This window comes from Stenella coeruleoalba (assembly GCF_951394435.1).
Source record: "Stenella coeruleoalba genome assembly, chromosome: 10".
Lineage (NCBI taxonomy): Eukaryota > Metazoa > Chordata > Mammalia > Artiodactyla > Delphinidae > Stenella > Stenella coeruleoalba.
The window spans coordinates 63,976,042-63,986,830 of NC_137156.1; the positions used below are offsets into that span (position 1 = coordinate 63,976,042).

General features: G+C 44.5%; 1 protein-coding gene across 1 annotated transcript; it reads left to right on the forward strand.

Moving 5' to 3' along the window:
• Positions 1-7,019: 7,019 nt before the first annotated feature.
• On the forward strand, positions 7,020-9,452 carry CCR2 (C-C motif chemokine receptor 2). Its single transcript, XM_079935753.1, has one exon. The coding sequence runs from the start codon at positions 7,038-7,040 to the stop codon at positions 8,157-8,159; it is 1,122 nt and encodes a 373-aa protein (XP_079791879.1). The 5' UTR covers positions 7,020-7,037; the 3' UTR covers positions 8,160-9,452.
• Positions 9,453-10,789: the final 1,337 nt, after the last annotated feature.

The window sequence follows — 10,789 nt, forward strand, 5'->3', positions numbered from 1 at the left end:
GAACCCATGTCCCCTGCACTGGCAGGTGGATTCTTAACCACTGTGCCACCAGGAAAGTCCCAAACTATTTTTATTTCATTGGTTTACAGAAGAATTGAGCATCTCTTCATTGCTGGCCCAGGTCACCTTGAGATGACCACGGCCATGCCTTCCATGTGACCCTGCTTAGTCAGCAGTCACACTAGAGACAGGAGGCTGGTGGTGTGTTTTCCTCGAAGTCTGCTCAAAAGGTCATACTCCTTTGCCAGACTGAGAATTTCAGAAACCATGAACCCAGTGCCAACAAGTAGATGTGGGGTTCTCAAGCTCAAGGAAAAGTATCTTTCCTAATTCTTTCCACGTGCATAAAGAATTCTAAGGTGTACTTACTTCAGTTTCCAGTTTTACGACTGTCTATATGGACCATGTGAAAACAAAGTGACAAGAAAAAAAAAGTTTGACTTGATAGCTGTGTGGGTATTTGCCATTCTCCCCAGATCCACTGAGCCCTGGGAAGCTGACTTCTATGGGTTACATCACCTAGACTCCCTGCTGCTCCCTCTTCTAGCTGGGTTCAATCACCAGGAAGCACTGGCAGGACATCAGAGTGGGAGGAGGAGGTTAGGGTACTTTCTGATCCTGCTCTCCTGCCTGGCGTAACTTCTAGTAGTGCCTATATCCTTCAATCTTCAGCTATCAACAGGGTTCAGGTGATACTGTTTTTTCTTTTGACTCTTAACAGCTCCCACCTTTGCTAGCATCTCTGGGCACCTCAACACCCCTACACCCCTGTTGGTCCTTTTAACCCCGCCAACCCCTCTGTACACATTCTCATCCTTATCAAGTCTTCAAAATCTCAGCTGAGTGTGTCTTCTGTTCCCTGCCCTAGAGATAAGACAAAGATTTGAATCCTGGCTCTACCACTAACTACCTCTATACATCTCTCTGTTTATAAAATTACAGAGCTGGAATCAACGATGTCTTGTATGTAGACAGAAATAGTAATAGAGTAGTCGTAATCAGCAACAGCAAAATTCCTGGGTCTTGACCTTCCCCATCACAGTCTGACTCAAAGGAACTAGCAGCGAGATGCTGGAATCAGGAGATTCCCTAAGTTGAAGTGGACCCAGTAACGCTGGGGTGAGTATCACCCATTTTGTTACTGAAACCTCAGAAAGACCCTTCTGATCCCTGCCCAGAGACCGCATTAGGAGATAACTGGGGAACTTTCCCTGTTCCTGTTCACGCAAGGAATTGCTTCTAAGGAACAACCTGAGGCCCTTTTGCTTAGCACGAAAAACAGGTCTTATGCAGGATACGTGGTCACAACTTATTGAAAACTAGAAAGGACACCTGAACTTCCGTGAGTGTTTTATTGTTATTCACTACGATTTACTGAGAGCCTACTACACACCAGGCACTGTATTAGCCGCTTTACATTTATTTAAACCTCACAGACCCCAGAGGCCTTATTATTTGTTTCATAGCTAGGGAAATCAAAGCTTAGAAATTTGTCTAGCCTACAGCATGAGATCCTTCTTTCTATATGGCCTATCCTGGAAATGTCCCGTGTGCATTTGGGAAGAACACGTATGCTGTTGTTTGGTAGAGTTGTGTATATACATCTGTTAAATCTGGTTGGTTCATTGTGTTGTTCAAGTGCTCTATTTCCTTACTTCTATATGGTTGTTTTATCCATTACTGAAAGTGGGGTATTGAAGTTGCCAATGATTACTGTACAACTGTCTTTAGTTCTGTCAGTTTTGGCTTCATATATTTTGATGATCTGTCATTAGGTGTAAATGTTTATAATTGTTATATCTTCTTGCTGTACGGAACCTTTTATTAATATATAGTGTCCTTCTTCATTATCTCTTGCAAACATTATCTCTTGCAAACTTAATGTCTATTTTGTCTGATATTAGCATAGCTACCTCTGCTCTCTTTTGGTTAAGATTTGCACGGAATATCCTTCACTGTCAATCTATTTTTGTCTTTGGATCTAAAGTCTCTTATTGACAGTTAGACCATGTTTTTGTTTTGTCAATTCATTCTATCATTCTCTATCTTTTGATTGGAGCGTTTAATCCACTTACATTTCAAGTAGTTACTGATAAGGCAGGACTTCATTCTGTCATTTTGCTATTTGTTTTCTATGTGCCTTACAGCTTTTTTGTCCTTCATTTCCTGCATTACTGTCTTTGTGTTTAGTTGACTTTTTTTTGTAGTGGAATGTTTATATCGTTTTTTTATTTTCTTTTGTATATGTTCTATAGCTATTTTCTTTGTGGGTACAATGAGGGTCACATTTAACCTCCCAAAGTTTTAATTTAAATATATAGCTTAACTTCAATAACATACAAAAACTCTTTTATCTGGGAATGTCCTAATTTCTCCCTCACTCTTGAAGGATAGTTTTGCCGGCTATAGGAAAAACATTTATCTTATTGAGAATCCCTTGTATGTGACAATTTGCTTCTCTTTTAGTGTTTTCTTTTAGCAAAACTTCTTTCTGAGGAGTGGAACCTATAACAGCTAAGCACCTTCTTACTAAGGACATCTCTGACACAAGAGACCACTTAGCCTTCCCTTTTCATTAAGAAGCTGTATCTAAATAACATTTCTAACGAAGTCCCAAATCCTCGATGCCACTGAAATCAGTGCATATGGTCACACAAAACGTAATTATATTTCCTCCACCATCACCAACAGCCCCCATTAGCATTCATCTTCTTGGGAAATGAAATTCTGATGTGCTCGTTTCATGCAAATTATTACTGGCAGAAGAGAGGGGAAGATTTCCAGATATAGAGACCCACAAGATAAAGAAGCCCAGAGCTGTTAGACCCAGGAGCAGACACAGGGTGTGCCTAACTTACCCTCAAGGTTGCATAAGCAAGATTTCAAAATTAATTCTACTCTGGAGACTTCAACCTAGTATACAATGTTCCTGGCTGGAAAAGAAGAACTGTATCATTCTTTTTTTCAAATCTTTACCATTACTTGCCCTTGTATCTCCGCCTTCTCTTTCTGCAGGAAACTTTATTTCCTACTTCTGCACACCAAGTTTCTACCTCCAGATCTGTTTGGTTCAGTTGCTGAGAAGCCTGACACACCAGTGCCACTTGGAAGAAGCCATCTACCGGTGAGCTGGGGGTGTTTTTTCTATCACTTTCTGAACCAAAGGCTCGAAGCACCTCAGTGCTAGAGATGCAGGGACTGGGAGCACCCTGGGGGTCTCCACAGCCCAGGAACTTGGGAGATGATCAAGAAAGGAGAAACGGGTGGAGGGCAGCATCGGTACCAGGAATGTCAGAGAGACCCCAATGGCAGTGAGGAAGCGCAAAGTGGAGACCCCCCTCAGGGCTCAGGCAGTAGGATAGAGTGGGCTAAAAGAAGACAATTAAGAAAGAAGGACAATCAGGTTTCTCAACTACTGCTCCTCTCACTCTGCCCCTCCCAGCCGCCAAGGACTGTGAAGAGCTGGAGCTTTCTACCTCAGATTTTCCCCCCTCCAGTCCATATACGTGATAGTCCAGGCCCTGCACCAAAATGCACCTCCTGCCTCAATTCAGAGGCTGAAGTGAGGGATTCACTTTTCTGGGAGGCAGCTTTTAATCAGTTCTGGATGATGTGTCTTGACACTTGAAAGTGAAACATTAACCAGTACCCTTCAGCTCCCTTGCTACATGTCGGCTGTGGTAGGAGCTAGGTGTACTGGGGTGACATGGGAATAGGGAATAAAAAGGAGAAGGTGGCTGGCACTTGAGAGGCCAGGGCAGGTGAAGAGCAAAGCATAGGAAACACATGGTGGATGTGGCTGGGGCAGTTCACCCACAATCTGAATCACCAGAGTGAGGGTCTGGGCTGTATATTTGTGACTGACAGGCTTCCTGTATGATACTTAAAGCCAGCATTTCAGAGTCACTGATCCAGTCCACACTTTCCTGTACAGATGAGGAGACTAACCTACAGAACAGCCCAGAGGGCCTGCTGCAGCTAAAAGGCTGTGTGCAAGGATCTCCAATATTTTAGTCTTTATAAGATCTCCCACTGGATTACCTGGGAGTCTAGTCCACAGGGTAGCCCTTTGTTTCTCAGAAGCTTGTAGCCTGCTAGTTCGCTGTTATTCACTTTTTCAATTGATATTTATTTAGCAGCTTCTATGTGCTAGCCTGGGTTCTAGGGCACCAAGATAGCTCGTTGCAAAACAAATCTCTCTGCCCTCATGGAGCTCATCTTCTGGCGGAAATGTCTCTGAGGGTGTGTGTGTGCGTGTGTGTGTGTGTGTGTGTACTTGTGTATGTATGGGTGGGGCACGCTTGTATGGGAAAGTGTGTGGATTTTAAGGCTAAAATGCCAAAGAAGTTCTGTTCAAGGCATGGAAGAATAACTAGAAAATCTGTTACTTGTTCTTCTACATCCATCTCTGCTCTCAGAGCCTGAAGATGAAAACCCCTGAGGGCCTTTGAAATTGTATAGTCCAAGGTTCAAATTCCAGCTCGGCCATTACTTGCTTTGTGAGTTTGGGAAAAATCATTTAATCCACCCATGCTTCTATTTCTTCACTTGTAAAATGTATACTGATCTCACAAAACGGTTGCAAGGATTAAATTAATTACTGTACGCAAAGTATTTAGCATAGCACTGGGAGCTTAAGGAACACTCAATTAATTACTATAGTTTTAATTCTTTAGGTGGATACATTTTTTTCCCCGAGTTTGATGAGAGGTATTATTTAGTTGCTGCTGATTTAAAGAATCTAGTTCAGTGCTGTGAAATTCAAAATCTGTGAAATGTATCAATCACAAGAGAAACTGAAGAATAAGGTGTATACACAGATAAAAACAAAGTCACAGTCATTGCCAGGAAAAAATGAATATTCTTGAGAACCAATTCTAATGATGTTAGTTGTCACACTTATTACGAGTTTTGTGTATTTTGTCCGTGAACATTTATTGGTGCCTCCTTCAGCCAGGTGCCATCATAAGAGCTGAAGACAGAAACATGACCTAGTCCTTGCTCTCGAGCAGCACACAATGTGTAGAAGATAATGTGCTTATTTAGAGGCACACACAATGTTATGAGATAAGAATGATTTGACAGAGGAGGAGGGTTGGGCTTCACGGAGAACGGGAATTTGAGCAGGATGTATTGCAGGATGAATAGGAGCTCACTAGCCATTTTAAGCAGAGGGGCAAGCATGTGCACAACCACTAAAGCCTGAAGGAAATGATGAGTCTGGGGGAAATGGAAAAAAGATGGGTATGGCTGGAGCACAGGATCTGGGATTTGAGAAGTCATTAGAGATGAAGCTGAGAAGAAGTGAGCTTAGAAAAGCCATGATGAGTAGTCTGGGCATTGCTTTTGAGGCCCTGCCACATACAAATCGTGGGGCTACTCCAGTTTTAAACTGAGAAGTGCATGATCCAATTTCAGCTTCAGAGAAGACAGAGTGAATGGGAGCATGGCTAAGAATAAGGCATGAACAAATGAAAAAGCTCAGCAAAGCCACAAGTGAGAAGTATGGGAGGCAAGAGAGTGGCAGTTGAAAGAGATGCAGAGGGGAGGACTCAGAGGTGTTTACGAGGGAGAATTCATAAGACTTAGTTGCAATAATACAAAGCATTTCTCTGTATCAGATGCTGCACTACGTCTTTGTTTCCATAGCAACTCAGCTTAGTTATTATTTTATACATGAAGAAGCTGATAGTTCAAGAAGTAATTAGCCCCGAATTACACAACTGTAGTTTGGAAGCAGGAGTCAAATCTAGGTCTTTTTGGCTCCAAAGCCCTGGCTCCTAATCTTCTGAAGAAGAGGGGACCCAGGACAATGTCAAATCTTACTTCTTAAGTAATGGAGTAAATGACAATAGCCAAGATAAGGAATCTACGAGTTGAAGCAACTTTCCAGGGGCGTTCAGTTTGGGGTGGGCTGAATTTGAGGTGGCTATATGCTACCCACTTTGCTCTCTGCTGTATCTCCAGTGCCTAAAATAGAGTATGGCTCCTGGCAGGTGCTCAATAAATATTGGTTAAATGAATAAATCCATGGGGAGATATGCAGTCGGCAATGGAAAATTCAACTCTGAGGTGGGACTGGAAGGCAGAGCTTTGGGAAGCATTAGCCTACAGGAAACTTAGAACCTTGAGATTAGACAACACAATTCAGGAAGAACTTTGGAGCAAGGGTAAAGAAGTAAATGGTAAAGAAGTGGGAGCCAAGGGTGGTGCCTGGGACTCTTAACAGTGTGGTCAGAGGAAAGAGACACCAACAAAGAAAATGAAAAAGAAGTGGTGAGCCACTTTTTCTCCTGGAAGCCAAAAGATTTTCTGTGAGTTTGTTTTTTAACTTTTTGGGGGGGGGCCTTGATATTCACTGTAATATCAAGATATTTTGATCCTAGTTCCCTGACCAGGGATCGAACCCACGCCCTCAACAGTGAAAGCATGGAGTCCTAACCACTGGACAGCCAGGGAATTCCCAAGCCAAAAGTTTTAAATGGAAGAAGTGAGCAGAAGGATCAAATGCTTGATGAAAAAGAAACTGAAAGCCAGCGTGTTTAAAAATTGGGTTGTCATTGCAACCCTGGCAAGAGAAGTTTTCTGATGGAGACAGAAAGTTGAGAGAGATATCAGCACACTCTGGGTGGCAGGTAACGGAAAATGCAAATCACAGTGGCTCATTATGAGCATCCCCAGAAGCCCCCAGCGGAGTCCCCTTAAATACTATCATCCAGGAATGGGTCACAGGCCTTGTACCACTGCAGAGGAGCTAGAGAAAGCAAGTGTCCAATATGGTCAGCCTTACCACGAGAGTCAGGCTCTCTGGGAAGGCCAAGGGTGTTGGGAAATGGCTGTGAGGAGATGACTGGTGTCTGCAACCAGGAATAAGGGGAAGTGATGAACTAGCATACACGTTTCAAGGAGATGGCTGTGAAGCAAAGACAAAGCCTAGGACGTTGCTTAAGTGGAGCAGGGACCTTGGTAAGATTGGGGATCGCAGCCGTTGTGTTGTGTGTCATCATCTAGTCCTCTTGTTTACAGGACAAAGGAAGATGGATGGCAATGATACGTTTCCCCAGTTCAGCCACGATGTGCTTTCCACATCTCATTCTCTGTTTACAACGAATATCAAGGGGAACGATGAAGAACCCACCACCAGTTATGACTATGATTACAGTGAGCCCTGCCAAAAGACCACTGTGGGACAAATTGAAGCCCGGCTCCTACCCCCGCTCTACTCGCTGGTGTTCATCTTTGGTTTTGTGGGCAACTTGCTGGTCGTTCTCATCCTGATCAACTGCAAAAAGCTGAAAAGCATGACTGACATCTACCTGCTCAACTTGGCCGTCTCTGACCTGCTGTTCCTCCTCACCATCCCGTTCTGGGCTCACTATGCTGCAGACCAGTGGGTCTTTGGGAACGTGATGTGTAAATTTTTCACAGGGCTGTATCACATTGGTTATTTTGGTGGAATCTTCTTCATCATCCTCTTGACAATCGATAGGTACCTGGCTATTGTTCATGCTGTGTTTGCTTTAAAAGCCAGGACGGTCACCTTTGGGGTGGTGACAAGTGGGGTCACCTGGTTGGTGGCTGTGTTTGCCTCTCTCCCAGGAATCATCTTTATCAAATCCCAAGAAGAACATTCTGGTTATGCCTGCGCCCCTTATTTTCCACTAGTATGGAAGAATTTCCATACAATAATGAGAAGTGTCTTGGGCCTGGTGCTGCCACTGCTTGTCATGATCGTCTGCTACTCGGGAATCCTAAAAACCCTGCTTCGGTGTCGCAACGAGAAGAAGAAGCACAAGGCCGTGAGGCTCATCTTCGTGATCATGATTGTCTACTTTCTCTTCTGGGCTCCCTACAACATCGTCCTTCTCCTAAGCACCTTCCAGGTATTCTTTGGCCTGAGTAACTGTAAGAACAGCAGTCAGCTGGACCAAGCAATGCAGGTGACCGAGACCCTGGGGCTGATGCACTGCTGCATCAACCCCATCATCTATGCCTTCGTCGGGGAGAAGTTCAGAAGGTATCTCTCTGTGTTTTTCCGAAAGCACATTGCCAAACACCTCTGCAAACAATGCCCAGTTTTCTACGGGGAGACAGGAGATCGAGTGAGTTCAACATATACCCCTTCCACTGGGGAGCAGGAAGTCTCGGCTGTTTTGTAGAGGAGTAGCAGTTCGCTTGTTATTTTCAAAGGGAGACAGAAATCTATATACGATGATAAGCCTCCACAGTTTGTTGAAGAATAGAGGACTCTAAGTCTCTAAAGCAAGTGCCCAGGAACCTCAGGGTTGTGTGAACCAAGACAGACTTGTGTCATTCCTTGTAGAGCCAACATGCGCTCAGGGAATATTCCAGAACAACTGTGGGCAGAGACCTGGACTCTCCAACGAGCTCATCGCAGTTCCTGGAAAATGTCACTTTGCCTTGTGCTTTTGCTCTTTCCCCCCTCGTCACCACTTTGCTCACTCTCTGATTCTATCAATCTCTTTAATCAGCTGGAGGTGGGGAAGAGAACGAGACGGGCACAGGTGAATGGAACAGGGGGGAGTGGGGTCAGGACCAAGGAGAAGGAGGAGGAAGTGTCAACAAGGCTGAGCCTGGAGGAGGATGCAGGTAAGGGCTTTGCTCTCCCTTAGCACCATCTCCTACTGTATTTAACTTTGGAGGCTTCCCCAGCTCATGGAGAGCTTAGGAACAGTAAGAACTTTCTAGAAGCTTTGGTTGGGTCCATGATCCCCCTTCTGCTAAATGCATGACACATTTCTGCTTTATTATGGTTTAGCTATGACAACCACGCACCCTACATCTGAAATCTATTCAGTATCTTGCCCCATTGTTCATGTGCTTCTTAGGCCTCATTCCCCTATACAAAAATTTACTAAAGGACTTCCCTGGTGGCACAGTGGTTAAGAATCCACCTGCCAATGCAGGGGACACGGGGTTCAAGCCCTGGTCCGGGAAGATCCCACATGCCGCGGAGCAACTAAGCCCGTGTGCCACAACTACTGAGCCTGAGCTCTAGAGCCCGCGAGCCACAACTACTGAAGCCCGCGCGCCTAGAGCCCACGCTCTGCAACAAGAGAAGCCACCGTGATGTGAAGTCCACACACTGCAACGAAGAGTAGCCCCTGCTCGCCGCAACTATAGAAGGCCCGTGTGCAGCAACAAAGACCCAAAGCAGCAATAATGAAATATAAAATGAATAAATAAATCTTTAATATTTACTAAAGTGTTTGTTTATAAAAATATGCATAATCTTTAATGAGATGAAAAAATAAAAGCCCTCGCTTGGAAACGGGAGGGTTGGAGGTCGTGATTATGAGAAAGGGGTAGGCACTAGTGAGTTCCTCCATCAGGAGTGGAGGGGTAAGCTCGCAGCAGGATGTGCAGGAATGTTTCCAGAATCAGCTAAGAGCAGAAGCCAGGAAGGATGCGTTAGAACACTTAATAGGCCTCATGTCTCTGGATCTGATGGTGTCTGTTTCCTTGTGGCTCCTCCTGCTTTCCTGCTGCCGCTGCCCACCTGTCCCCCTGCAGCCTTTATCACATAACTCTGCCTGGAGGATTACCCCACTCCAAAAGCCGGTTTGTAGCGGTCCAGGAGAGCAGCTTTGGGGAGAATGTGAAGGAAACTGTGCAACAAGAACCCCCTGTTGGGCCCTGGAGAGGGAAGACAATTGGTGAGGATACTGGGGTATGTGCTCAGAGCAGAGAAGGGGCCTGTCTTGGAAATCAAACATCGGCCTGTAACCTCAGGGTCTATTACCAGGCAGGGCAGGCCTAGATGAGGAAGAAGCTAGACAGGGTGGAAAAAAAAGTCTTCCAAATTACCTTCCAGCACCTCATTTTTGCATACAGGCAAAGAGTTCAGATATACACACACACACACTTTTTTCAATGTAAAGTAAAAATTAAAGCTGAAAACTGCAACTTGCAATTGTGGTAAAGTACCACTTTAAGAGTTACTATTATGCCATGCCTAAAAATACTGTATTAGTTATAGAGACAATTCTGGTGTTGGTGGAGCACGTGGTATGTTTGGGAGACCACCGGTTCATAAATAAATGTTGATTAGGGAGTTGGAGGTCTCTGATGTGCGGATTTACTAGCTTACGGTGATGTAGCATCTAAATAATCTCAGTCGGATCACAGCACACTCCCCACAACTGTCATCTCAACTGTCTTTATTCTCTCTGACTTGCTACCAAAAATCTCTTTTGCCTTGTTAGGAAGTCTAGGAAGTCGTGGATTTAATCCTATTTGAATGCTTCATGCCTTGCCAGTGTCCTTATTGATGCTCAAATGGTCCCCTCTTTGGCCGGTGGGAACTTCTAATTCAAGCTGACTCCTAATCAAAGCTTTTAAATCCTATTTGTAAAGGAGAGGAATTGGAGAAGCTCACTTAAATAAGCAGAGATTTTCATCTTGGCTGAGCTAAGAATACAAATATATGTTAGTGCATTTCCTATCTGATGCAGGCAAGAAACACAAGGCTCCTGGAACCTGGCAACTGGGGAGCTGGAAGTTACTATGGTTTTACTTTCTTGCCTCATGGCTAAAGAAGGTTTCAGAAAGATGTGTGTGTGTTGCAAGGGAGGGGGGTGGTGCTTCACCTGCAGATATTTATATTATCCTAATGAATGCATTAAATTTTGTTTTGATGATGATGAAACATAAATATTGTTTTAAAAAACTATGACTTGGGGCTTCCCTGGTGGCGCAGTGGCTGGGGGTCTGCCTGCCGATGCAGGGGACGCGGGTTCATGCCCCAGTCCAGGGGTATCCCGCATGC